General features: G+C 35.0%; 1 protein-coding gene across 3 annotated transcripts; it reads left to right on the top strand.

Annotated features, from left to right (window-relative positions):
- API5 (apoptosis inhibitor 5) lies at positions 1-27,825 on the top strand. Of its 3 annotated transcripts, none has more exons than XM_037839059.1 (14): positions 1-194; positions 4,474-4,635; positions 5,717-5,810; positions 6,320-6,385; positions 6,937-7,088; positions 8,162-8,368; positions 9,067-9,171; positions 10,344-10,433; positions 11,455-11,636; positions 14,568-14,661; positions 15,486-15,542; positions 17,655-17,731; positions 18,249-18,385; positions 25,706-27,825. In XM_037839059.1, exons 1-14 carry the CDS (start codon positions 126-128, stop codon positions 25,726-25,728), a joined length of 1,515 nt encoding a protein of 504 aa, XP_037694987.1. In that variant the 5' UTR covers positions 1-125; the 3' UTR covers positions 25,729-27,825. The 3 variants fall into 3 exon arrangements, with proteins under 3 accessions (XP_037694987.1, XP_037694985.1, XP_037694986.1); XM_037839057.1 differs by having other exon boundaries at positions 25,701-27,825; XM_037839058.1 differs by having other exon boundaries at positions 25,601-27,825.
- The last annotated feature ends 46 nt before the right edge of the window (positions 27,826-27,871 follow it).

Below are 27,871 nucleotides of genomic sequence, written 5' to 3'. Positions count from 1 at the left end.
GCGGTGGCACTGGCGGCAGCTGGAGGCGTAACAGTGCGGGTCGCGGGTTTGGAGAACTTCCGAGGCGGCGGTGGCGCCGGCGACGACGACGACAGCAGGAGCGAGCCCTGTGCTTGTCGCTCATCATGCCCACGGTGGAGGAGCTGTACCGCAACTATGGCATTCTGGCCGATGCCACTGAGCAAGTAGGCCAGGTGAGACTTCGAGCGGCCTGCAGGCCCCGGCGCTCCGCGGCCTTTCGAAACCTTCCAGGGCCGGGCTGCTGCTTCGCCTTCTCGCAGGCTCCGGGATGCCTTGTCGGGATGGGTCCCTCCCTGGAAGTGTAGACTCCGGCTTTAACAGGGGAAGCGCGGCTCCCCGGTTTCCAGGTTTCTTTGCGTCCCGCGCCAGCCTTTTCTCACTGTGGCGTTTCCTAATTCAGCCTTGTTAATTCTCTTTCCGAGACTGGCCTCTGTTTTTCTCGTCTCTTTCTCTCTTTTCGGCGGTGCGTAGGCCCACGAAGACTAGATTGAGCCTTCTCCCCAAGAGTCCCAAAACGTCTTTCTCGATGCAGAGATTGGTTGTTAACTTAGGCAGAGTGCTTAGCAGAAAGTAGTTTGCGAGAAAGAGAAGCGGTGCCCTTCCGTCCAGATTTTAATGTGCGGACCCACAGTGTCATTTATTCAGTACGTATTTTGAGCTCCTGCTTTGTACAAGGAACTGTGCCAAGCGATAGGCAAGAAACAAAGACCTGTGTTCTCCCGGAATGTACATTTTGTGGGGGAGGCTAGTGATAAATAAGAAGCGTGGTTTTTTTTCCAATGAGAAGTGTTGAGAAGAAAATAAAACAGGGCCGTGTAATGGCAGTACAGTAAGGGGTGGGGGGAGTGAAGCTTTAAATGGAGTTGTCTGGGAAAAGTTCTCTGCTGTGTTTGTCCCAGACTTAATAGTTTCAGCACTGTTGAGTTACCATGCAAGCCATTGCTTCTTGTGATTATCAAGTACTGGAGTCCCTTGAACTTGAGTTTAGTAGGTGGGTGTGTGTTTTCTGGGGACTCGTGCTCTCTTTCAGAAATCCCTATCTTTTCAGTGCTTTCAACGTTATGTGATTCTTCTGCTCACCCATCCCTTAGAATAAGAAGTGGAAGATCTTAGAGTCGAATTAACAGTAGCAAATTTTGCATCTCCCATCTCCTTTTCTGGATTATGTGTATTTCAAGTAGAAGCTTTCTGAGCTTAATGGAAATATTTTTTTTGCTTTATTTTAGCTTAATCTAGAATTGTGACTATATCAGTTTCAAGTATCAGATAATTTTCCTTCCTTACATATTTCCATTTTCAGTAGTGAATTTTGCCATTATCAATGAGAAATATAGAGACAGTTTTGTATAGATGTATGTAGGGTGTGTTGCACATTAGATGATGGGGGGGGCAGGGCAGGGCAGGAGCATAGCACAGTTAGTTTGTAGGTAGTGCTCTCCCAAGGAGATATATCAGGAATCTCCTAGGGACGTTTTTTTGAAACCGTACACGTAGTGCTGTCCCATTCTCCAGCCCATTTTGATGCAGGTGGAGTAGATGTCTGCTGGAGTATAAAAAGTTTGGCCACCACTTATTTCAAGTACATCAGGGCAGATGGAAGCCAAATTGGAATTTATATGTACCATGAAAATTGAGAGTTGCTTGCATTTCCCTCTTATGTCATCTTTAATGATGAAAAACAGTGTTAATGAATTTAGCATGATTCCCTGTAGATGACTGGTGATCAGGGCCCCTCATGACACTGTGATGACAGCTATCAAGCAACTATTTAAGACAGAAAGATCTTGTCATGCTGAAGGGTACTCATTTACTCAGGCTCAAACAGTGAATTCTGGGAGAAATGAAGCCTGGCTAAACCATGATCCCTACTAATTCTGCACTATTATGTAATATTTGTTATTTTTTTTTAAAAAATACCTAAAACTGCATGCCAAAAAGATAGTGGGACTCAGGATATTGCTGCAGATTTTAATGCTAACAAAAGCAAGAGCTGACCTAAATGGAAAGGACGACATTTTCACTTTTTTTTAAAGGAGAGAAAAGTGTTTACATTCTTGTTATAGCAAAGCCCAATTTGCATCTTAAGAGATTTACAATCAAAACTTAGGTTTCCTGGTTTTTTACCTATCTGGACACGTATGAGACCATGTTGGACTTTCTTGGTTGGGAACTTCCTGTAACTTTCATTTTGATTTTCAGTCTTTGCCAGAGAGTTGAGTACCACAGCTGCTCAGGTTGCTGGCACTGCAGACTACCACTTCCCACTCCTTTCAGACCATTGCCTTCTAAATGTATAAGGATTAAAAATCTTCCAAGGTTTTATCAGCTAAATTCCTTCAAGCAGATCAGATCCCTCCCTTACTAAATTATAGTCTTGAGGATAAGGGTTAAATCCTGCACTGTACCTTGCCCTAGAGTACACATTTCTTCCTCAAATTTGAAGAAATATATAGAAAGAAGGAACAGACATATACACAAAAAAGCTGTTCACAGAATGAAGAAGGGAACTTTTGTAGACATGCACACACACCCCACTAATTAAATTGCTCCAATTAAGAAAGTTTGGTATTAGGCCCAGACCTTGACTTTTGGAGGCCAGTAGAACTATGTTCAGGTCCAGGATATGCTGAGTAGCTAGCTGTGTAGCCCTGGACAAATCATTTCATTTCTCTGGGGCTCAGTTTTCTTATCTGAGTAATAATCTTTATTATTACTTTATTAGTAGTAGTAACACCCAACTGAGCATCACTCAGTCCCTAACTTTCAATAAATGTTGCAAATGATTCCCTTTTGTTTCCAGATTTTTTAATTGGGGGGTAGTGTTTCAGGCAGAGATTCTTTATTTAATTTTAGACAAGATAAGGGGTTTCTTCAAAAGACTTTACAAGTAAAGCTTGAAGTTTGAGTTAAAGGAAATTGGATTTGTGATACCTTGCAAAAAAGTAAGGATGTCAGAACTGTTCGAGACTTTGATTTTGTGCTCAGGAATGTCAAGTAGTAGAAATCAACTATGTTTTAAACCTTTGCACTGAAAATTGTATAATAGGCTTTTGAAGTAACAACTCCTTAAGACTAATTTTGTAACTGCATTTCATAAGTAAGCTAAAGTTTATCACAGAAATGTGTTATTTGGGAGTTGGTGTTATGTTTATTATATCAGAAGGAGTTGTCATTTAATCTGTTGTTGGAATTTGTGTTTTATAACTAGTTAGATACGTTAGCAGTACAGGAGCCTTTAATATAGTCTAGTAGTTATGCAAATTATATTAAATCTGCATCTTTAAAAGATCTAATGTAACTCTTGCCTTTTGATACATAGAACACTTTTTCTGAGTATAAAGAAAGGGTGTCCTTAATTGAGATCATACTATATCTAAGTAACTTTGCATCCTGCTTTACTTTTTTCACTTAATATAGTATTTTCTATGTCCATGAAAATAATTATCATAAAACTAAAGTTTTGATTTTCTGTAATGCATTGGATGTTTATGCCTGAATTAGTCATTCCCCTCTTGGTTGCATTAAGTGAGCTCATATATCTAGAGCATTTAGAATAGTGCTTTACACAGAATAAACACTATGCTATATACATGTTTGGTATCATTACTATAAACTTTTAAGGTTTTTATCAGTTATTAAAAGTTTTACCCACATGTCCAAACAGAAGGTGATGTGTAGTCTCTCTGTATTACTGTTTGCCAGCATGATCATTGTTATTTAATAAAAGTTCTGGTTTCAAAGCAAGTGCAAGTATGCAGTGGGCACTGGGAACTAGTTGACTCTTCCCAATATAAATATCTGAGAGAAAGCTTCTGAAATTTGTTAAAAAGAAAGCAAATGGGTTTTGAATGTATTTTTCTAATAAAAAGTTAACATGTGACATCAGAATCTATCTTAATTCAAAACTGGCTGACTATATAGAATGGTTACTGTTTTCATATCCTAAAATATGAGGCAAAATAAAGCTGTCTTACTAACCTTCCTGGAATTACTTAATTTCAGGAATGTATCCTCTCTACCTTCTTCAAGGTGCTTATTGGAAGTAGTTAAATTTTATTTTAAGTAAGAGTAACATAATTCTTAGAGAATTATTTGGTATTCATTACAGTTTTAGAAGTATAATATAATCACAAAGCCAAGGTTAGTAATTACTAGAATGAAAAAATATTGATACATTTACAAACCTATTTGCTTTTTCCAATTTAAAATTATAGTTGTCCTTCTCCTTTTCCCTACTCACAAATAAAGCATATAGGAGAGAAAGAGTGCTGAGGGCTGAGAGATAGGTGTCTAACTTAAGCAGTAGAACTCCAAAAATAAGTCCTATTTCTTAGCCTGTTTAAAATTTTTATTAATTTAAAGCAGATTTGGATCTTTGTTATATTCCTTTACTTAACTTCCCAATCCATCCATCAAAATTGTGTTTCTGTTCTGCTTTATTCTTTCTTTCAGCATAAAGATGCCTATCAAGTGATATTGGATGGTGTGAAAGGTGGTACCAAGGAAAAAAGATTAGCTGCCCAGTTTATTCCGAAATTCTTTAAGCATTTTCCTGAATTAGCTGATTCTGCTATCAATGCACAGTTAGACCTCTGTGAGGATGAAGATGTATCGGTAAGTTTATGATTGAAACTTTTCAGCAGGCTTTCTCTCTTACCATTTGCAAACATTTTGTTTGTTGCTAATGTAATTGAAGTACTGATATATCAATGCACGGTAAAATACTGCAATATGATCTGGCATGGAACCATATCTAGGTTTGTAATCTACATTTTAAAAAATGTATTAGCTCTTTCACTGCCTTTCAACTGTGAAAAATGCACAGAATCATGAAATGCTTTGTTTTGCTTATCTCTTACCCATTATTAGAAACAGGTTATGGCTTACATCTTTTTCATAGATTATTGTACTTTGTGCATGTCAAATAAGACTAATACTAGTTTTATGTTTGCTTGGATATTTAAAGTTAACTTAACAATATTAATATTACATCATAAAATATAGTTTCAGCATCCCCAAATATTTTGCATGACAGAAAAATAATTGTGATACTTGTATGGTATTGCTAGAATAAGGAATAGTTTTTCTTATACTGTAGTTCCGTGGAACAGAATTAACTGTTAGCATATCTTGCTGCTAATACAGGTTTCTAAGAATTTTCTCCCCTCAGCTCCTGGCTTTTCAAATGAAATTAGTGAATCACCAACATTTTATTCAGAATTTGCTGTATATAAACCCTGTATACTTTTATGTAAAACTAAATAAGCCAAGATCAGCACCTAGAATTAAGTACACAGAAGATATTCATAAATGTTGCATTAACTAGTCAGTACTGAAAATTCTAAAATAAATAAACATTACCACAGTAGCCATTCTTAGGGGATGATACAGTGGTAATATGCCCTAAGATATAAAAACCTGGCTGTTTTATTTGCCATTGTTTGTGCAGATTTATCTACTGCCATTAGGCAGTGTATTTATCTTTCCTTTCCACCACATTTTGTTTTCACTTATTGTGTGAAACTTAAATATCAAATTAGAATAAATTCTTCTTAAAACAATCCCTGTTAGAAATCTCATGTTTTATAATTTTGTCACTCACCTACCCCTAATTATGGTTTCTTAAGAAGTTAAATTTGTTGTTTTTTAAATAATGATAGTATTTGGTAAATTTTTTGTTTTAAATCATACCCAGATTCGACGTCAAGCAATTAAAGAGCTGCCTCAGTTTGCTACTGGAGAAAATCTACCCCGCGTGGCAGACATATTAACACAACTTTTGCAGACAGGTAAGGAGTTTTATTATTATCCTTTGACTGAATATAACTTCTTTCTGAAATACTAACTCTGTGTCCTTAGCTGATGCTGCTTCTTTCTTTTTTTTTTTATTATTTTTTTTTTGGTCGAAGCTCTTGCCTCTTGATAGATTAAAATTCCTTATTCATTTAGTAGTTTGAAGCTTGACTTTACTTACTGATTATGTGGTTCCTTTGTTTTCTTTTTAATTCTGTTTATAAAGGCATAATGACTAGATTCTTTGTGGAATGGTCAATGTGTCATTATTTTTCCCCCAATTTTCTATAGTTTGGAATTGTACCATCTTAACGAAAGTTTTCCAGGTTTGCCAGTTCAGATTGTCTATCCTTCATAGGAAGATGTATTTTCTTGGTACTTGGGAGAATTGCTTTGTTTATAAGTCTCCTCTCAATGTAATCTTTGAGAAACTATGTTGAGTCTTTGAAAATGAAGTAGATGATATTTTTAATTATTTTTTCATTGTCTCACTTTCTTTATCCAGATGACTCTGCAGAATTTAACTTAGTGAACAATGCCCTGTTAAGTATATTTAAGATGGATGCAAAAGGTAAAGCCAATTCTTATTGTGAATTGTGTTTAATGTGCTAAAGAATCAGGAGCTTGGCATTATTTGTTAAGGATAAAATTAAGGAAAAAAAGTGAGATGTTAGTAGGTTTATTTTTTTATAAGATTTAAATTTGGAGTTCACCCAGAGATCTATTTCTAGGTGTTCTGAAGGAAAAAAACAAAATCTGCTTAACTCTAAATGTTTGTGACTTGAAAAGCCAGCAGAAATAATTGCAAAAATAGGTAACATTTTTCCACTAGGAATCTATTGGAAAATTCCGTTTGCCACTTTAAAGAAGTTTTTCCCAAAAATCTGGGTTTTATTAGTTATTAATAATGATTTAAAAAGGAACATCATGGAAGCTCTGGTTGGGGCATATAAATTTCAAACTCTGTTTAACCAATATTGATGGTATTCTGGGTGTATATAAACTCATTTGAGAAGAAATATTGTAAATTGAGTTAATTGAAATACTTTGTTTCACTCTAATCATTGTTACTCTGTCTGCAGTATAGAACTACTTGCTACACACAACTTTCTTATTTTGTAGGGACTTTAGGAGGCTTGTTTAGCCAAATACTTCAAGGAGAGGACATTGTTAGAGAGCGAGCAATCAAGTTCCTTTCAACAAAACTTAAGACTTTACCAGATGAAGTCTTAACAAAGGAAGTAGAGGAGCTTATACTAACTGAATCCAAAAAGGTAAGCTATACTAACTGAATCCAAAAAAGTAAGCTTCAGTCATCATCTAGTACAACTTCGCTAAAGGAAAAGGACCTATTTGGAATTGCAGCTTTCATCAATGCTGTATATGCCTCACCTACAAAATGATATATCCCATTAGAATTACCATAGAACTTTTTCAAGTTTTTCCTGTTGTGTTTAGCACTTTGACTGTATGTAATGGTGATTGTGTGTTAATTTAAAGGATATAATTACATTTAAATCCTTTTTGGTGTTAGCCTTAAAATTTATGCATCCTTCAGAACTCTGTACAAATCAACTCCTTCAGGAAACTTTTCCCTGATTCCCAACCCCCTCCTCCTTCTTAGGATATTCTCCCATAGTATTCTGAATCGTTTCAAAATGAAATAGATCATCACATTGAATTGATCTGTTTTTTCATCCTACCCCATGAAACTATAAACTTTCAAATGGTTGAGACCATACTTGTGTGTGCTCCCAACATATAGCATAGTTGCTGATGCTAAGGTCTCGAGGTGCGTCACAATTAACTTTTTACTCATTATAAAGTGTGATTACAATGAGACTTGCATGATCTCCTATTTTGTGTACAATTACCTTATTAACATGAGTGAGACTACATTCAAATATAGGAAATGGAAACTGATTTAACAGTTTACTGTAGTTTCTTATCCTTTTTTTCCATTTTTACTCCCCTAAAGAGCCGTTAGACATTTTTTCCTAATCTCTGTGAAATTCCCCATGAAATTTTAGTGCCACAGATATACTGTGTATCTGCTTTTGTACTATATGTATATATGTGCTTTATGCATAAAAAGACTAAGATTTTCCAAGATCCAACTTTTGTTCCCATGGGGGCAATATATTGCCCCTGTTGAGAATGCATGGTTTACTTTGAAGCTAAATTAATTGAAGCTGGAAGTTTTGCTTTTCTTCAGAATATCAGAAGCATTAATATCAAACTGACTTTAGTAACTGAAATAAAGTTGCTATACAGTTTCCATGTTGATCTTTCTTTCCCATTCAGGCCCTAATTATACCATCTATTACTCTGAATTGTCTCTTTCTAGGTCCTAGAAGATGTAACTGGTGAAGAATTTGTTCTGTTCATGAAGATATTATCTGGGTTAAAAAGCTTACAGACAGTGAGTGGAAGACAGCAACTAGTAGAGTTGGTGGCTGAACAAGCTGACCTGGAGCAAACCTTCAATCCCTCAGATCCTGACTGCGTGGATAGGCTCTTACAATGCACTCGCCAGGCGGTACCCCTCTTCTCTGTAAGCTGTTTTACATAGCTGGTATTTTGATTACCCTATTACATGGATGGATGGATGGGCAGATGGATGGACAGACGGATATTTCCATAGATATTCACGGTTGAGCATTCTACTCAGACCTTTCCATGAAAGTATTCTTTACATAGTGAAGTGAATATTTACTTTCAGGGACTTGGGTGAGGTAGGTGAGAGCCCAAAACAATAACAGATTTCTTTAAAGTCTTGCTTAGAGAATTTTGCCTTCTATGGTATATGGTTTAGTGATTTAACATTTTTTTCTTAAATTCTCCAGCAGATTGTTTTAGGAAAATATGCTATTGATCTCTGGCTTTGTGTTTCCCTTGACCATGAGTCTTCTACGATGTGCATACCTTAGTTTGTAGAACATAGTTTAAAGGATCTGTCCTTTTTGAGAAATGCGAAGTCTGAAAAGTCAACACCAAAATTTCCCCAAAAATTTGACCTGACTATACAGGAAGAGTTCAAAGATGTATAGAGATCCCCAGTGCTCCAGATGACTTGGCTATTGAGGCTATTTCTGGGGTCCTCTGGGGTATGCGCTATGTTGTATTTGTAGCCAAAGTACTTCTTATTCTGATGCTCAGTTAGCATTTCTTGAATCACATTCTACTGTTGTATTTGAAAGAATATATATTTTTAGTTTCTTTGACAACTCAATGTTATTTGGATTTCTACAGAAAAATGTTCATTCCACGAGGTTCGTGACTTATTTCTGTGAGCAGGTTCTCCCTAACCTCAGTTCTTTGACTACTCCGGTGGAAGGTCTCGATATACAGTTGGAGGTGAGAGAATATTTCTGCTGGTTAGCACTGAAACAGCATTCTCAAATTTTAACAAAATGTAAACCACTAAGATACGATTTCTCAGGGAGTAATTTAAACTCCTTGTAATGACTAGCCAATAATCTCCTGGCCAAGGATTAATTGCATAGGGAATGCTTTATGGATTCATTAAAGTTTACTGCAATTCAAAAGCACTGCCTGAAGTTCCCATCAGCCAGTCTCTACCTTTGTAGCCTTACTGTTTTTAAGTAAGGTGTTTAAGTTGTGGACAGTTTCTATCCCTATCTGTAAATGATGAAACCAGATTTAAACTGGATTAGCAAAAAATATTCTTTATCCCTTCTACTCTGATAGAACTGACTGCTCTCTCTTCTTCGTATCTCCACTGTACCATACATACACAATCTTTTTATAGAATCTATAATACTTTACATTTATTTATTACATCTGTCTCCCCACTTGTAACTGATTCATCTCTGTATCCCCAGAATCTAGTGCATTGCCTGATCCTGAAAGGCAGTTAATGATGATTGCTGAATTAACTGAAATATGGAAATGCATGTGCCATTTCCCTCATAAGTCTTTAGGAGAGAGGAGTTTTACTGTGCACTGACACCATGATTTGCTTCAAAGTACTGGGCCAGGTTCATGAGACTGGGAATGGGTAAAACAGAGATGAACCTTGAAAATAGTAGTAATTATCAATACTTTGAAATAGTATCCAGAGACTATATTTAATAGTAAATGAGAGTCACCGTAAATGTTAGTGAATAATTCTTTGCTGTCAAAAGTTCTTCCTAAGTATCTCTTTATAGTACAAACTATCTTCCATTGCACAACCATTGTTGACCTTTAGCAGAAAGTGTCATTGTATATTCTTTTCCTTACTCCACCTCACAGATATATTAGGAATTATGAGATCTGGGTTTTAGAATCTGTCTCGCCATTCACATACATTGTGAGTTTACCAAATCAAATAATCTCCAACCTTCATATTACTGAAATGTAAAATAGAGAGTTTATCTCTTGGGTTTTTCTCCCAGTTCAAACATTATAATTCTGTAAAAGCATGATGAAAATAAAGTTTTAAATGGTTATCTAGAATCATTCTTATTTTACAGCCCTTGTTCATTCAAGAAATGTAACAATAACCAGTGGATTATGTGTTTCAGGTATTGAAATTGTTGGCAGAGATGAGTTCATTTTGTGGTGACATGGAAAAGCTAGAAACAAATTTAAGGAAACTATTTGATAAGTTATTGGTAAGAACTTTTTTTTCCTTGTGGATGGTCAATACAGAGCCCAAAAGTCTGAGAAGGTAGTAATGATTTCTAGATAATAGAGAACCAGATTTTGAAATTTTCCTTTTTCTCCCCAAATAAAGTTAAACTTTGATATTTTTTCTGTTGTTGATGCTTGCATAAGATATGATACTGGATTTGTAGTAAGTCTTTGTTTTTCCCTTATGAAAATATTTTTATGTCTGTGTAAAAGAAATGAGCTCTGACTCTTCTGATTGTGCTAAATAGTATCAAAACTGAAATTAGCATTGCAAAAGTTCTTTACATTTGTTCTAGCCTATCATCAAGACCAAGTAGCTTTAGCATCCAGGAAATAAACTGTCATTTAAGTCATATTTGAGAAGAAAATAGGACATTTGATAAAATAATTATCAGTATCACTAGTTATTTTCTAGTTTATTGTGAGCAGTGATACAACTGTCCAAGTCAGTACATGCAGGGATAATCGTTAGGCCCTTGGCTGAATCAGTTCATCAGATACCATTTTCTGAAATTAGATAATGACATTTTGGGTAGTACTTTGAATGTAAATAATGTCAGTACTTAAACAGTATGGACAAATGTTCAGAAAAGATTTCTAGTGTTGGTATTAAATGATGTAGTAGTTAAGAGCATCACCTTTTGATGTCAAACTAGACTGAGTCCTGACTCTTCACCTTACAACTTTGTCACCACTAGAAAGTTTCCTGAACTCTCTAAACTTCATTTCTCTAATCTGTGTAAATGCCTAATAAATGTTAGCTACTTGCATGGTCATTAGTAGCAATAGTGGGAGCACCTGCAACATGGGTTAGTATGGAGAGTTACCCAACAAGAGCAGTGATCCAGCAGGCAAAAGAGAAACCTTTCTCAAGCTTCTAATCTTGGTAATTTTTAATGCTTCATCTCTAAAAGCATGCTCTACAATTACGAGTATATGTTTATAATTGGTAGTATTTAGAGAGCTTAAGTTTGCAAACATCTCTATATTTTCATCTCTTAGGAGTATATGCCTCTCCCTCCAGAAGAAGCAGAAAATGGAGAGAATGCTGGTAATGAAGAACCTAAACTGCAGTTCAGCTATGTGGAATGTTTATTGTATAGCTTTCACCAGTTGGGCCGAAAACTTCCAGATTTCTTAACAGCCAAACTGAATGCAGAAAAGCTCAAAGATTTCAAAATCAGGTTTGTATGATTGAGGTGATCCAATCCTTGGCAAGGGTGGTGGCTATCTTGAAGCTCCCTGGGTTTGGTTTGGTTTTGTTTTGTTTTGTTTTGTTTTACAAGAGATTTCTCTTATCCTGCTTTATACCAAAAAGAAACTGTAAAACACTGTCAGACCCTCCTGCGGGTATAGGCTTCAGGGAGCTACAAGACTAGGGAAGTGGTGAGAAGGGAGGAACTCAGATTCAGCCTCATTGTTGGCAGTTGAACCAAGTCTTCTGCTGGTTATCTTGAGGATTTTCCCCTAAAACAATAAAAATAAAATCTGTGGCTTCCAAATCAGTAGAGGGTGGGAAAGGAATACAGAAAATTACGAATCCAAAAGAAAACAGGAAGAAAAATTCTTAACAGCAAATGGTGAATTAAATACTAATAGATAAGCAGCCATAAAAAATAGGTAATAAATATAAATGTTAACAACCCAGTGATGAATAGTGTCACATTGGGTTAACAAAAGAAGAGGAAACTGGCTGCATGCTGCTTGTAAGAGTTATATCTAAAAGCCAAAAAGAAAGCTTGAAAAAAAGGACATGGAAAAGATACATCATCTAAATACCAACCAAAAGAAAGCTGGTTTAATATTTTAATAAAATGTAGAAACTGAATTTAAGTTTTAAGAATTCAGGAACAAAGAGGGATGGTGAATGATAAAAGGAGCAATCTATCAAGATAATATATAATAATCACAAACTGATGCACTTAATAATAGTGTTCTAAAATAGATAAAGCAAAACTGAGTTGCATGAAGAAACCAACGCTTAAGCTCAAACAGACAAAACTTAGTGGGATATGGGGTAAATATAGTTAGAATACTGTTCTCAAGAAATAGAGAATATGCAGTTTTTACAAGTACACAGGAAAACGTATAAAAACTAACAATCCATGGTAGGTCCCAGAGGAAATCCTAGCCCATTTTCAAAGTATCAGTAGCATTTCAAGTACAGTCTCTGACCATAATGCAATTAAACATGAAGATCAGCAATAAAAGATAGCTAAATATAAATATATGTATGTTTTAACTTACATGTATTCCTAAGAGTCTCACAAAACATTTACAAAATATTTAGAATTGAACTACAATGAAAATACCATATAGCAAAATTTGGGGGTAGAAATGAAGTGGTAATTTAAAGATACATAATCTTAAATATCTTGATTTTAAAAGCAGGAAAGTTTGAAAATAAATGAGTTAAGAAAGGGAAAAACAGAATAAACATAAAGGCCATAGAAGGAAAGAAAGAATACAGATGAAAAGTAATAAAGTAGGGAAGAAAAAAAAAGATGCTGGTTTGGGGAAAAAAGAAAAAAAAAAAACTAATAGGTGAGACTGATCAAGAAAAAAGAATAAAAGGCTTTATAATTTTGGAATTAAAAAGGGCTATAATTTCAGATACTATAGAGATTGCTTAACTTGTAAAAACTGAGCAGCTTTTTGCCAGATTATTTTTTTTAACTTGGAAAATATAAAAGCATTTTTTTAAAAATTGACTCAGGAAAAAAAATTTTAACTCTTAAAAAAAGGTAACAGTAGAAATTAGAGACACTAAATTGATAATCAAAGAATTCTGCTTCAGAAGACACCAGGCCCAGATGGCTCAACAAAATTTTTATCAAACTTGTAAGAAACAGATAGGGACTAAATAATTTACCCTATCTTATAAGAGAAAATAAAAAAGGAGGAAAGTAATCTTATTTTGAAAGGCTAATGTAATAATGACTCCAAAACCAAATAAGGAGAATTAACAAAAAAAAAGTTATAGATCAATCTCACTTGTACATAGATAGTTATATCCTAAGTATTAACATAGTAAAATTAATATTAGAAAATCTGTTAAATCCATTAAAGTTTGTACCATATATGATGCATAAGAATTAGGAAGGAAGAACTAAAATTGTCTTCATTTCAGAGGATATGACTGTCAAATTCAAGACAACCTACAGATATTATAACTAAAAAGAGTTGAGCAAGGTTGCTAGATACAACATGGGTATTTCAAAATCAGTAGTGTATCTGTATATCAGTAATAACAACTGTAATAAAACAATTCTTATTCACAACAACTAAAACCTAAGAATCAACACAAGATCAGTAAGGTTTCTATGAAAAATATTACAAAACATTATTGAAGGATATTTTTAAATCAAGATAAATGGAGAGGAAGCAAACCATTTTCATGGAACAAGTAGAATCATATGGAATCGCAAAGAGCCCAAAATAAACAGTGTTACTGAAAAAAGTAGGATATCAATGGAATAGGATGGAGCTTCAGAAAATAGATATATTTGTAAATGACAGAAGTGGCATTACAAATCGGTACAGGAGAATGAACTTTTCAAAAAATGGTATCTGGTTTTCCCCACTTGGTTTATTTATTATTATGGGCAGGCTCTCTACGCAAACCCTAAATTTTACTCAGCCTTTAAATTAGAATGATAATACTACCCTACTTCATAGAGTTGTGAGAGTTAAATGAAATAACGTAAAATAAAGCTTTTAGCACAATGCCTGGTACATGGTGGGTACTCGATGAAGAGTGGCTGCTATTGCTATTAATATGTTGGTGTTACTAGAGGAGCAGCACTGGAGAGATCAATATGTTTTCATGACTTTGCCTTTGTATTGAATCATTCTGTTGATAAACTCACATCTTAAATTTTGAAATGCTCTATCCATGGTATCACTTGTCACTGTGTGCTACCTTTTGGCAAAGCAGAGGTTTAATGCTTGGTGAAACACTTGATCAGAAGCAACTTAAGAAATCACTCTGATTTATTGGTTATGTAGCCATTTTTCTGCACTTAGGATTATTTTCTTAGAGCAGAAGATTATTTGAGTTTAAAAACAAAAATTAAAGTGATGATTTGCTAATTAACAAACACTTCTTCATTTAGGCTGCAGTACTTTGCACGGGGCCTACAAGTTTATATCAGACAATTACGCTTGGCTCTCCAGGGGAAAACAGGCGAGGCCTTAAAAACAGAAGAGGTAAGAATACCAGTTCATCCCTTCTAAAGAAATTTTATAATAGCCACCATTTGTTATAAGTTATAAATATGAATAATATCAGGCTGTGAGTTCATGTATTGAAATGTGAGGTTTGACTTTATTTGAATTGATACAAGTCTGTGTTGAACATGTACTATGATGTTAGAGGATTGTCTCCATGTTTAGTTATTTGCTAAGTTGTGTAGGAAGCTTTTTTTTTTTAATCATAGAACAGTGTTTGTTACCAGTCTTAGATGATACATATCAGCCTTTCCCAAGAGTCTCATTAGTAGCACATTTTGTTTAAATATTTGATTAATGGTCATGATGTTTTTAATTTCACCTTTCTGAAACCCAAATATTAATGTACTATAGACAAAAAGATTAAAGTGTCAATTTCCTACCAAACAATGTATATATTTGTTCGGGGATTTTTGTTTACCCTGACCTTAACTTACTTAAATCAGTCTTCATCCCAGTCTTAATGAAATGTTTCAAGTTTTCGTTATGTTTCCTGTAACTTAAACTGATTTTTAAAACAACTCCTTTGTGTATATCTGGCCCTCATCCATTTTTCAGATAAATTGTAGATAACGGTTTAATATTCTAATGTGTCAAGAGAACATAGAAAGATTTGCTTTTTTCTGCCATGTTTAGACTTGTTTTTTGTCAGGAAATAGGAATTAAGCATTATCTATAGACCAAATAATTCTCTATCTGCAGAAATGATTTTGAAAGATAAGTGTAATTTCTCCTATATTGGAATGGAATATGCATCATAAAAAATTATTGGCTTTTAATTTAATTTTGCTTTCCCTTGGCAGAACAAAATTAAAGTTGTTGCATTGAAAATAACAAACAATATCAATGTTTTAATCAAGGTAAGTCTTCCTTTCTTACCCAACCTTCTCAGTTCACCCGAAAGAGGTTTTCCATGTGTTTTGATATCTGTAATGGAACTGTTTAAAGGGAGATGCCATTGCATTCCTGATGGTTGGCCTTTTACAACTTTATAATTTTTATAATATCCAGTGAAATTTCTGTAGCCATTATGAAGTCATACATTGTTTTATTTAAAAGTTACCAAAGGAAAATACTACTAAATGAAGAGAAGCATTCAAATTTTCTCTGGCCCAAACCATTGGAGTAGATAACCTTTAAACTAAGAACGGACAGGCCTATGTAGCCACTGTTGCACAAAAAAAAATGTTTTCCTTTGGTCTTTTCTGTTAACTTATGTAGATAATAAATTGAGAGTTTTCTGTACTGTAGGCTAGCATATATCTTTCCTTTAACTTTAAGCCATAATTGCCCTTTAATTCTATGTATCCTCCACAAGTATTTACTCACCTAAACAAAAAACTAACAACCTGAGAGAACTAAAAAAAGAATTATACAGTAACCATTATTTGTTATAAGTTAACAGTATTGAAGCCAAATGAGAGAAGAAATATTTGTAACCCTCAGAGCACAAAGCCTGATAGTAATAAAATTGGGACTAGTAGAATGCCTTAAAGCTAATCTGATCAAAATCCTATGGAATTATTTTTTATCAGGAAAAAGAGGGAAACTTTTCAGAGAAAGCAACCGTATGTTAGACATTGAGAGATGAGTGTCTTCTTGCCAAGTGGAAAAGCAAAGAAAGAACATTTTAAACTTGGCAAATACTATGACCTACTGAATGGATATGAGACAGTTTCCTATTCAGGAAACCATAAGTGATATAAAGATTACTATAGTAGGAGGGTATATGGGGAAAAGTGATGAATAGGATCAGCCAGCAATATGTAGGGTGACTTGCCAGAATATCATGAAATATTTTCTAAATGGGGTAGGAGTATGACATGATCAATTCTTTGCTTTATAAAGGAAGATCACAGGAAAAACTGGTGTGCTTTGGTCCATCCTTGGCATTCTTTGCAATCTTTAGTTTCTACCTAAGCAACTCATCTAATCCATGATTTACCTTTACTTCTATTTTAATGAACCCCCAAACTGTACCACAGTTTCCCATTGTCACCTGAGATTTAGTGTGTTTAAAACTGAGGTCTTTCCCTGTCCTCTTCCTGTAGTCTCTGTCTCATTTCATAGCCTTATAATATGCTAAATCACTGCAACAAGAAACCTCACAAGCATTTTTGATCAAAGCGCTTTGTATTGGTTAATTCCTTGCATTTATCAGGCATAGTGGACTTCGGTTTTACATAGTTAAGAGGTGATTTTTTTCAGTACATTCATTTTACCTGTGGGGAAAAAAACTCAGTTTACTTTTATCACATTTTATCTGTACGTAAAAATTAGGAGAGAGGTGGTAAGAAATGGTAGTTAAAATACTAAGAATAAATATGTTTAGGAATCCATTCATAAATTTGAGAATATTATGAGTTTAGATTATTTCAGTTCTGGATTAAGATTTAAATCCAGCAAACATTTGAATTCCTACCACATATTGGTCATTAGGTATTTAAGTCTTCTGGATTTTTCCCTTATTGACAATGTATAGATATTTGAGGGGAAGAAAAAAGAAAGATTAGATTAGTCAGGCCTTTAGTTTTGTTCTAATTTTCAGCCACTTGAAAATCTATGAGTGCAAAAGAAAATGCAGACTACAACATTTTATTTTCCCTAAAGCACATTGGCACACCTTGTTCAAAGGAAAGTACTATTTGTTGGCTTAAAGGTGATAAAACTTAAAGTTGATAAATACTTATATTTTATCCTGAAACTTGAAACAACATTTAGAAACAGACTCAGCTGTCGTTTCTTAAATGATGCCACAAAATGTTAATGAGGCAAGGTATAATTTGTAAACAAAATTGTCCCTCTTTTTCTTTTGCTGTTTTAGGTCACCAGCTCAAGAGCAAGAAGGATAATTAAAGCTTCCTCTGCTAAACTTAATCTTTAAAATCATCTCTCCCTGTTTACCATCCTTACCGCAACACCCTCCTACCACCGGGTGCATTAGTAATCTTTCATAAACTTTGTCTCCTCAGGATCTCTTCCATATTCCTCCTTCTTACAAGAGCACAGTAACATTATCCTGGAAACCTGTACAGAAGGTTGAGATCGGGTAAGAAATATATTTAAAGGGGATTTTAATGTTTTCATTTTTGTGATTTATCAATAAGAAAATCTAAATTCATATGTTACAGTTAATACACAAAATGATATATTATTAAATGATTCTTAGTAAAGATGTTAAAATATGACTATTGTAAGCATGATTTAAAATATAAAATCTAACTCCAGTGTTAACTAGTAGAATATAACCCTGGAACTTTCAGGCTTGTTTGTATTCCTTTGGCATAACTAGACTTTTTCTGACAAGTTTTATAAAATGAATCACTTGCTTATAGTCTATGCAACTACATATTTTAGCTTATTTTAAAGCCTTGTAAATGCCCCCTGACTTTGTCTGAATAGTTAAGCTACAGTTAAGTTGATGACCTCAGAATGTTAATCCCTTTTTTCCCATCGTAACTATCATCTTTAGTGTTTTTTTAAGAACTAATTCGCTAAATTGTAAATGTATTGATAACCTGGTTTGATAAGAAAGTGTTTTATTGCTGTTCTTCCTACCAATATAGGCAAAAGAGAGCCAGTGAAGATGCAACTTCAGGTTCACCACCCAAGAAATCTCCAGCAGGACCAAAAAGGGATGCGAGGCAAATTTATAATCCTCCTAGTGGGAAATATAGCAGCAATTTGGGCAACTTTAATTATGGTGAGCGTTTCCGTTTGGGTACAAGCAACATGGGAGATTAGGCAAAAATTGTGTTGTACTTGATTTTAATTATTTGATTATATATCGTATCAGATGACCTTTCTGGGTTAGCTTGGAGAATTAGGACTCTTCAGGAAATAGCTTATCTCACTCCTCTCTAATGCATCCTTGAAGGCTCACTGAATTGAGCATGCAACACTAACCACTTAAAGAAAAATATGTTTCTTGGATTCAGTGGACCCAATAGTAAGAAAGAAGGGACGTTGGCATGAACCATTCATCCCTTGTTTTCCCAGTTCTGTCTTTAAGGCAAGATATTTTTATATTCTGCACATTCTTCCTCAGGGACAGATTAGGCTCTGGCAGATGTGTTATTAATGATTTCTTCTTGGACCTTGACTGGCTGGTCCTTCCATCTTCTGCAGCTAGTTCAAAAGGAAAAGTCGTAGAAGTGGAGTCAATGTTAAAACATCATCTGAGAAGGAAGACATGTTTCACTGCAGTCTTTTCTCCCTCTGTCCAGAATGTAGTCCTATCAATGCCTCCTGCTCCCCTTTAGCCATTAGGGCCTAAAGAGAGAGCTTCTCACCATCTCATCTCCCAAGGCCATTCAATCTGAAGTGAAGTTTGTCTCTCATTGGCTTATTTCCTTACAGATCCTTTTAAAGAACGGACAAAAATATTACTGACTCAGCTCCTTATCTTGCTTAGGAAGACAAAGTTTTGTAATACTAGCAACCAAACATGCTTGTGGTTGTTCTTGATTAACCAGTCAACATTAATTCTGAAGTATTTATTCAAAGTACATTCTGAACCAAATATACTCTATACTTCTGTTTCCAAGGTGAGATAGGTGTAACATTAAGTCCTCCTACAGTAGCTGAATTTCTCTAATGTCTTAGCAAATGAGTTCTAGAAGTGCAGTTCTAGATTGTCAAATGAACTGTTCAATTCCCGACTCTTTAACCAACCTTAGTGAGTAAGAAAGATACTGACTCTCAGTTATATAATAATATGTGTATGTGTATTTCTGAGCCTCTCTTTTCTTATTTGGAAAATGGCAATTATAATAAGGTTCTTATAAGCATCAAAGAATATTTGTAGAACCATTTTGTAAATGGAAAGGATTATACATTCATATTACTACACTGCACCAAATATTGTCCTCTGAGATTTGTATGATTTAATGTGTACAGCAGTACCATTCTTAAAATCAGTTATTATCTCAGATAGTAGGAAAATGTGACTGAAATGAAAGTAGTCAGAAGCTATGGCAATAAACAAGAGAATTGTATTCTTTTTCACTTGGGCAAGTCAGTTACTCTGAGTTTCCGTGAGGAGTCTGCCTTACATGATTGTGAGAATCAGTTGATACAATGCATGTGGAAGAGATGTGAAAAATACAAAGCTTTAAATTGTGTATGATGTTTTAAAATAATTTGTCAATGTGAAAAAATATAAGCATAAGTTTTACTCAAGACCAAAATCCAGAAGTCACAATTTAAGCTATTCCATAGTCACCAGAGGAACAGAAGGGCAAAACAGACTGCCTGTTAATTACTTATATTTTGTGTCTGGTATAACAGTACTTTAATATTCTTATAGGAGTCAACCCTGTAATTGGGGCTTGTCATAAACTGAGTTGCAAAGCAATTTGAAGTCTGAACTAATTCTGATTCTTACTACAAAGTAGGAACAGGATTTCTTTTAGTGTTTTACATTTGGAAGTTCAGTGTAATGAGGTTACAGAAGTTCTCACAGAAGTTCTCACTAACAATTTGAAGAGTTTTCTTGACTTTTTCTTTCATTTCTCCAGTTGAAAACAGTTCTCAGTATTATAAATGAGAATTGGTGGACTTAATGTACTTCAATTTTTTTGTCCACCTTTTTTTTTTTTTATGTCCTTTCCTTAAGGTCATGCTTCTCAACTAGGGTACAGATGCCCTTCAGGGAACTGACAGTGAGTCAGGAAAGGAGGAGACGTGTGCTACATTTTTTTCTGGGATGTCGATTTTGCTCCAAAATTTTAAGGGAGAAATGTTTTGTATTCTTAGTCCTTAATACATTGATTTTGTTACCCACATTAAACAAAATCATCATAATTCCACTTTTCTATGTCAACCAAGCTCTCCTTTATTTTTCGACAGAAGACTGGTGAATGGTTTAAAAACGAGTCGTGCACTGGGGGCTTGGGAAATTTTCTCCTTTTGCATTATTAGAGAACCAGGTGGTCTTAATATTACAATCCTTTTAAAGTGAACAGGTCTACTGCAATGAGAATAGATTATACTAGTGTCATGAGCCTGATCTTACTCACCACAGAGATGGAGCCAGAATTTGTGATTGTTATTTGAGTCCATGCAGGCATACATAACTAGGCTTTTTTTTCCTTAACGAAGTTTATCACTTTACCAATCCCTGTCTCTGACATTTGGTTATACAGACATGGTATTGGTTCCCACAAATTAGTTCAAATTCATGCTGCATTTTGTCAAATTATTTGTAAACATGTACCTATATTTAGTTCTCTCTGCCCAAGGAGTTCCCCAGTAACACAGAAGTATTAAACATTCTGTGCCTAGTGATTTGTGTCCTTTAGCTTTTACCTTTTCAGAATACAAAAATAATTTTCAAAGTGTAATTTTTACAAGGACCAGTTTTTTTAAAAAGTAAAATAAGCTTGAAACCATTGACAAAATCATAAAAATGCAGGATAATTCTTCAGAATGAAGCCCTTCGAAAACAAAATTTGGTGAATCCCCATATTGTAGAAATGACTGCCCATTAGAGATCAAAAAAGAATAGCCAGTATAGAAGAGATGACCATAACAAATATCTCCATACAGTGTACTTCCTGTATTCATTAGATGTAGCTGAACAATTGAGGTGAACCTAGTTCTTCGAAAAAACTTTAGAATTGGTTGAAAGGATGAATTTTAGTAGTCTGTTACTTTATAGCTAAAAACGCTATCTATGAAGATGTTAATTTGTTAGGTATGTTGAATTAAATTAACTGAAAAATGGAAAATGAAGATTTTTTATCATGAATATGGTACTAATTAGGAAAAAGTATACAAACAAATACACAGATGGGGCCAAGTCTAGATAATCAGAAATGCAGAAGTCAAGGCCCCAAAGGCTCCTACACTCCTGAATGACTCTACAGTCATGGCATCAATCACTGAGAGCATCTTCCCCTCAGAGATACTACCTCTGATTTTCTCAGTGTGTTCACGAGGGTAATAAACATGATTTAATTTTTCTTCCCCAAATTCAGTTTTACTGAGATGTATTCATGTACCCTACAGTCATCCACAGTGTATATTCAGTTTTTCATAGTACCATCATATAGTTGTGCATTCATCACCAAAATCAATTTTTGAACATTTTCATTACTCCAAAAAAACTTAAAATATGAGTAAAAATACAAGTAAAGAACAACATCCAAAACATCCCATACTCCCATTCATTTAATTTTTATTCCCATTTTTCTACTCATCTGTCCATACACTGGATAAGGGGGAGTGTGAGCCACAAGGTTTTCACAATCACACAGTCACACCGTGTAGGGTACATAGTTACATAATCGTCTTCAAGAATCAAGGCTACTGTGCTGGGTATATACTCAGAGGAACTGAAACTTAAGACACAAACAGACATTTGTAAACCGATGTTTATTGCAGCATTATTCACAATTGCCAAGAGATGGAAACAGCCCAAATGTCCATCAAAGGACGAGTGGATAAACAAACTGTGGTATATACACATGATGGAATATTATGCAGCTGTAAGACAGAACAAAGACATGGATCATGTAATAATGTGGATGAACCTTGAGGACATTATGTTGAGTGAAGTTAGCCAGAAACAAAAGGACAGATTCTGTATGGTCTCACTAACATGAACAGACATTAATGAACAAACTTTGGGAGTTAAAAGCTGACAACACAGGCGACCAGAAGATAGAAAGAGGGCAGAGATCAGCCATTTGATGCTGAAGGACTACAGAATGTTTAGGATTGATTGCATAGATCCAGAAATAGATAGCATAATACTGTGTGATGGTAGCACGGTATTGTAAGTACACTGAACAAAGATGTCTGTGAGTAAAGCTGAAAGGTGGGATAGGAGAATGTATGACACCAGAGGTAAAGATAGATGATAAAGACTGGGACTGTATAATGTGGCAAAAACTGGAGTGGCCAATGACTGTTACTAAATATACAAATATAAAAATGTTTTTGCATGTGGGAAAGCAAATGAATGTCAACCATGTAGAAATTTGAAAAAGGGATGGTATTCAGGAAAAAACATAATCAAAGCAAACTGAAGTCTATGGTCAACAGTAACATTGTAATATACCTCCATTAAATGTAACAAAGGCAATACACCAATGCTAAATGTATATGAGAAGGGGATATAGGGTTGTAATCTGGGATTCTTGGTAGTGGTGTTATTTGCTGTCCTTAGTAGTATACTGTATTGTATGACCTGTTATTTTTCTTTTTATCATTTTTTCTTATTGCTAAAAAAAAAAAACAATTTTTCTTGTAGTAATCAGTATGTTCAAATGCTGATTGTGGTGATAAAGTACAACTTTATGATGATACCATGAACAACTGATTGTACACTGTGGATAAATGTATGGTATGTGAATATAACTATAAAATTGTAGGAAAATATATATATAGGAGTAAAAGTGTTGGAGAAAACATGGTGAGAGGGATGATGCCTCACCAATATGGACTATCTACAATGTGTAAACTCAGAATTGAATCTTAGAACATAGCCTAACATGGACACAATAATTGTAATAGTCCCTAGATTGTAAGCTCTTACAGCAGTTAACTCTATCCCTGAGTTGTAAGGCCTATCTCTAAACTTTGAGATGCTGATCCCCTAGCATATGTTGTCACAAACATTGGGACTGGTGGTTTGATGTGCTGAGCCCTTGAGCATGGGACTTGCCCTTATGAAGCTCATTACCACAAAGGAGAGTCTAAAGTTGTATGTAGTGGTGCCTAAGAGTTTCCCCCTGAGTACCTCTTTGTTGCTCAGATGTGGCCCTCTCTGTCTCTAACTGAGCCATCTTGACAGGTGAACTCGCTGCCCTCCCCGCTATGTGGGACCCAACTCCCAGGGGTGTAAATCTCCCTGGCAACGCAGAGTATGTCTCCCGGGGATGAATGTGGACCCGGCATCGTGGGACTGAGAGTATCTTCTTGACCAAAAGGGGGATGCAAAATGAGACGAAATAGTTTCAGTGGCTGAGAGATTCCAAATGGAGTCGAGAGGTCACTCTGGTGGACATTCTTATGCACTATATAGATAACACCTCTTAGGCTTTAATGTATTGGAATAGCTAGAAGTAAATACCTGAAACTACCAAACTCCAACCCAGCAGTCTGGACTCCTGAAGACAATTATATAAGAATGTAGATTACAAGGGGTGACAGTGTGATTGTGAAGACCTTGTGGATCACACCCCCTTTATCTAGTGTATGGATGAGTGGAGGAATGGGGATAAAAACTAAAGGACAAATGGGGTGGGATGGGGGGATGATTTGGGAGTTTTTTTTCACTTTTATTTTTTATTCTTGTTCTGGTTCTTTCTGATGTAAGGAAAATGTTCAGAGATAGATTGTGGTGATGAACGCATAACTTATCATACTGTGGACAGTGGATTGTATATCATGGATGATTGTATGGTGTGTGAATGTATTTCAATAAAACTGAATTTAATTTAAAAAAAAAAAAAAGAATCAAGGCTACTGGGTTGCAGTTAAACAGTTTCAGGTATTTCCATCTAGCTATTCCAATACACTAGAAACTAAAAAGGGATATCTATATAACGCATAAGAAATACCCTCCAGAATGATCTCTCTACTCCATTTGAAATCTCTCAACCACTGAAACTTTATTTTCTTGTCATTTCTCAATGCCATGATGCTGGGTCCAGGCTTATCCCCAGGAGTCATGTCCCACGTTGCCAGGGAGATTTACACCTCTGGGAGTCATGTTCCATGTAGGAGGGAGGGCATTAAGTTTACCTGCCGAGTGGGCTTAGTGAGGGAGAGGCCACGCATGATGATTTCATTTTATAATGGCTTCCATACCAACCAGCTTAAAAAAAATGTGTCATGACATGAGGTGACTTTGAATCAGAACCATTATATTACACATATTTTGGCTAAGCTGGGGAAAGCTCTAGTTGGTTTTCTAACTCAAAGTTGATTTACTTTTCATTCTGAAGAAAAAAAAAGACATCAAAACATCACCCAAATAAGGTGACTATATATATTTCTAGCCAAAATGACAAAGAAAAAAAAAAAATGGGTTGCAAAGTTGACTTAATAGATATTTTTTCAAGCCTCCAACATTATGGATGAACAAAAATGGCAAGACCAAGCCCATTTTTATTGCTGCCGACAATGATTTGCTACAAAGAGGACATGTGAAGAGATCTGATGCCTGGATTTAGGAGTTTGAGATTCCTAATTCATTTACGTATGATGAAAAGTACAGCTTGGGATAACTTGAATCAGCTTTCTTCACTGGAAAGACTCCTTTGAGGAATATTTCTCTGGGGCTATAAAAGAGACTTACCAATGGAACAAAGACTTTCATTCTATCCTGTGACACAAGTGACTTGATTTTTCAGCAAAAGATATGTTTAATTTACAGCAGTAATCCACACACTGCATGTACATAACACCTTTTTGGCAGCACTCTGGGCAGCTCGCATAGCTATGATAAAACAGTGAAAATACCTACCATCATTTGTATCTATATATTTATGTGGGTCCTTGTTTGAAATATTGTGACCAAAAGAAAATTGCCTACTTACAGCATCTGAAAGGTACATTTTTCCGTCTAGCCTATTTCTTCAAAATTGATCGTTAATGTTCTATGATAATTTGCATATGTGGCACTAATTTTTCAAAGTCGGTGGCTTTTCTATTAATCTCATATTAAGTATAGCAATTTTTATAGCTTCATTTATTATCTTTGGTAGTATGGTAGATATCAAAGGTGTTGGAGTTACCATATTGTCACCTTAAAACAACTTTGTTAATGGAATATATTTAATTTAGCACCTACCATGAATGTATTTGGCACCTTACCATATGTGCTTTGGAATGTATGTTACCCTGGATTTTATGTACAAAATGAACTTGTAGATGGACTAGCAGAATACCAATTCTAATCTTATAGGGTCTACAGCTACATTCAGAGCCACAAGCTACATTTCTTCTGTGTTTGCTGTACCATGAAGTCCCGAGCAAGACCTAAACCCTTATTCGCTTTTTCGTAGAGCAGAGAGGAGCCTTCAGGGGAAGTAGAGGTGGCCGAAGTTGGGGAGCACGAGGAAATCGTAGTCGGGGAAGACTCTACTGAATAAAACATCACATTCTTCAGCACTGTCATGAGCTTAATTATTATATTCAAATTCTGTTATTCATTGGATTGCCGGGGATGTCCCTTTAAAATAACTGCTGCCTTCAGCTAAAAATTTAATGTTCTTTATACCTTTGTATTTATGATCTGCTTTTGTAACAGACCATGGTTGTGTCCAAGGTGAAACCACAAAAATATTTTTGGATGCTTTGTTAGCAATCTCAACTTGTTCTTGCAGTATCATCATTCAGACATCATACTGCAAATCTTTCTCATTTAAGCATCTTGATAATTTGTTATTGAGAGCTGTTCAAATACAAAATGTAATGAAATTCATTCTTTCTGATAACTGATAGAGATCATCAGTTTTGAAAGGTTATTGATTTTCCTCTCCTCTCTGTCTTATTTTTTTCTCTCAGTATACGGAGAAGAGTAATGGCCAATCTTATTTTCATTGTTTTTTAATAAAGCTGCAAGGCAATGTTGCAGCATTCCTAACCTAGTGTCATAAAAGCAAAACACCAGCTTTCTTAAAATGTAGAAATGACATTACATTTTAAGAAAGAAGGAAGGTGCTTTGCACTGCTCACATAACTCTTTTCCATATATTGTGATGTAAACTTTTGAGTATGGGATCTTACTATTCAGAATAGAAATGTGTATGTATAATATACATACATAAGCATACATATGTGTATATATGGATATATCTATCTATATATATAGATATATGCATGCTATGAAACTTGACTATATGACATAAATCATTTTTTAAAATTCCAGGAACGGGTAGTCTTTAACACAGTTATTATTTTTGGGGGGCTGAATCCATTAGTGACTTATCTTGGTTTTTCTCCCAATGGTGAGGGGTTTTAAGTCAGTTGTACTTACATGATTACTGTTATTTAAAAATAAACACAGGCTGCATTTTCAAAGATAAATTTGGAGATCCCTATTGGTGAAATATAGCCAAAATAATGAATCTAATGTACATAGGTTTCTATAGGATGAGATAGTGTAATTTAGAATTTGGGGGTTTAATAACCAGGGCTACCCAGGAAAAGTGACTTGATAACATGGTGTAGTGACACATAAGGGATGCTCTCTCAGTTTGTTTTTGCCACTTTCAAGATTTTAACTTCTCAGGTTATTAATCAAAATTATTGTATAAGTTAGCCAATAGAATATTTAGGTTAAAACAACAGATGGGGGGGTTGTGGAGTGTTTAATGTCATGGGCATTTTTAATAGCCTAGGCCCTTTGCTCTGCAATTTCAGTGTTTCCTGTATTTTTGTTCAACAGTTAATCTTTCCTCCCCTAAGTTTGCTATTCAAGTCAAATGCCTGAATGACATTTTTTTTGTAGTTTAATGTATTTTTTGAAGAATAGTTTGTTTCCATTGCAGGTGTCTTCATTGTTGTTTATTAATGTGCCCTCAGTTACATCTGTGTTGAAAAAGCAAAACCCCTTTGCTAGAATTACTAACACACATTGGGGGGGGGGGGGGGTTTCAGATACAAGTGAGCAAAAGAAGTTGGTCAGCTTGAATATGGAGTGGTGGCAATAATCATTAAACATTCCAAAAGACTATGAGCTGAACCTAAGCTCCTTGGAATCTGAACAGACATAGGAACATGGAATCGCCATTTGAAAACTGTGACAGGTTAGTCTGGGCCTCAAAGGCAGATCACCTTGTGGCCTAAAGCCATTTCACTTTATTGGAACTAGAGCTATAAAAAAATTTCAACATTAAGTGTAACTTTCCTGCCTTTTTTAAAAAAGTATATTTGTAAACTCAAAGCAGAGTGATTTTGCTTTCTTGAGTTCATTATTGAGTTGACTGCGTTCCTTCCCTTCTGCCTTGCTGTTCCCCTTCTCCTTTCTTAAGGCAATAGTGCACAATTTAGGTTATTTTTCTTTAAAAATTTAATGAAAAATTTAATGCCATGCATTTTTTTCCTTTAGCGAGACACCTGTTTATCACCTTGTTGAAATGTAAATGTTCCCTTATGCTTTTGAAATAAAATTCCTTTTGTAATTTTGTTTTGTCTTGATGTGTTATAATTATGATAGCATCCATTTGTTGGC

Source organism: Choloepus didactylus, chromosome 6, assembly GCF_015220235.1.
Source record: "Choloepus didactylus isolate mChoDid1 chromosome 6, mChoDid1.pri, whole genome shotgun sequence".
Classification (NCBI taxonomy): Eukaryota; Metazoa; Chordata; class Mammalia; order Pilosa; family Megalonychidae; genus Choloepus; species Choloepus didactylus.
This window is presented reverse-complemented; position numbering and strand designations above follow the sequence as displayed.

Coding starts and splice junctions, on each gene's coding strand:
- API5 (XM_037839057.1), top strand. CDS start 126: ATGCCCACGGTGGAGGAGCTGTACCGCAACTATGGCATTCTGGCCGAT. Junction 195..4,473: donor CCACTGAGCAAGTAGGCCAG/GTGAGACTTCGA, acceptor TCTTTCTTTCAG/CATAAAGATGCCTATCAAGT. Junction 8,369..9,066: donor AGGCGGTACCCCTCTTCTCT/GTAAGCTGTTTT, acceptor GGATTTCTACAG/AAAAATGTTCATTCCACGAG.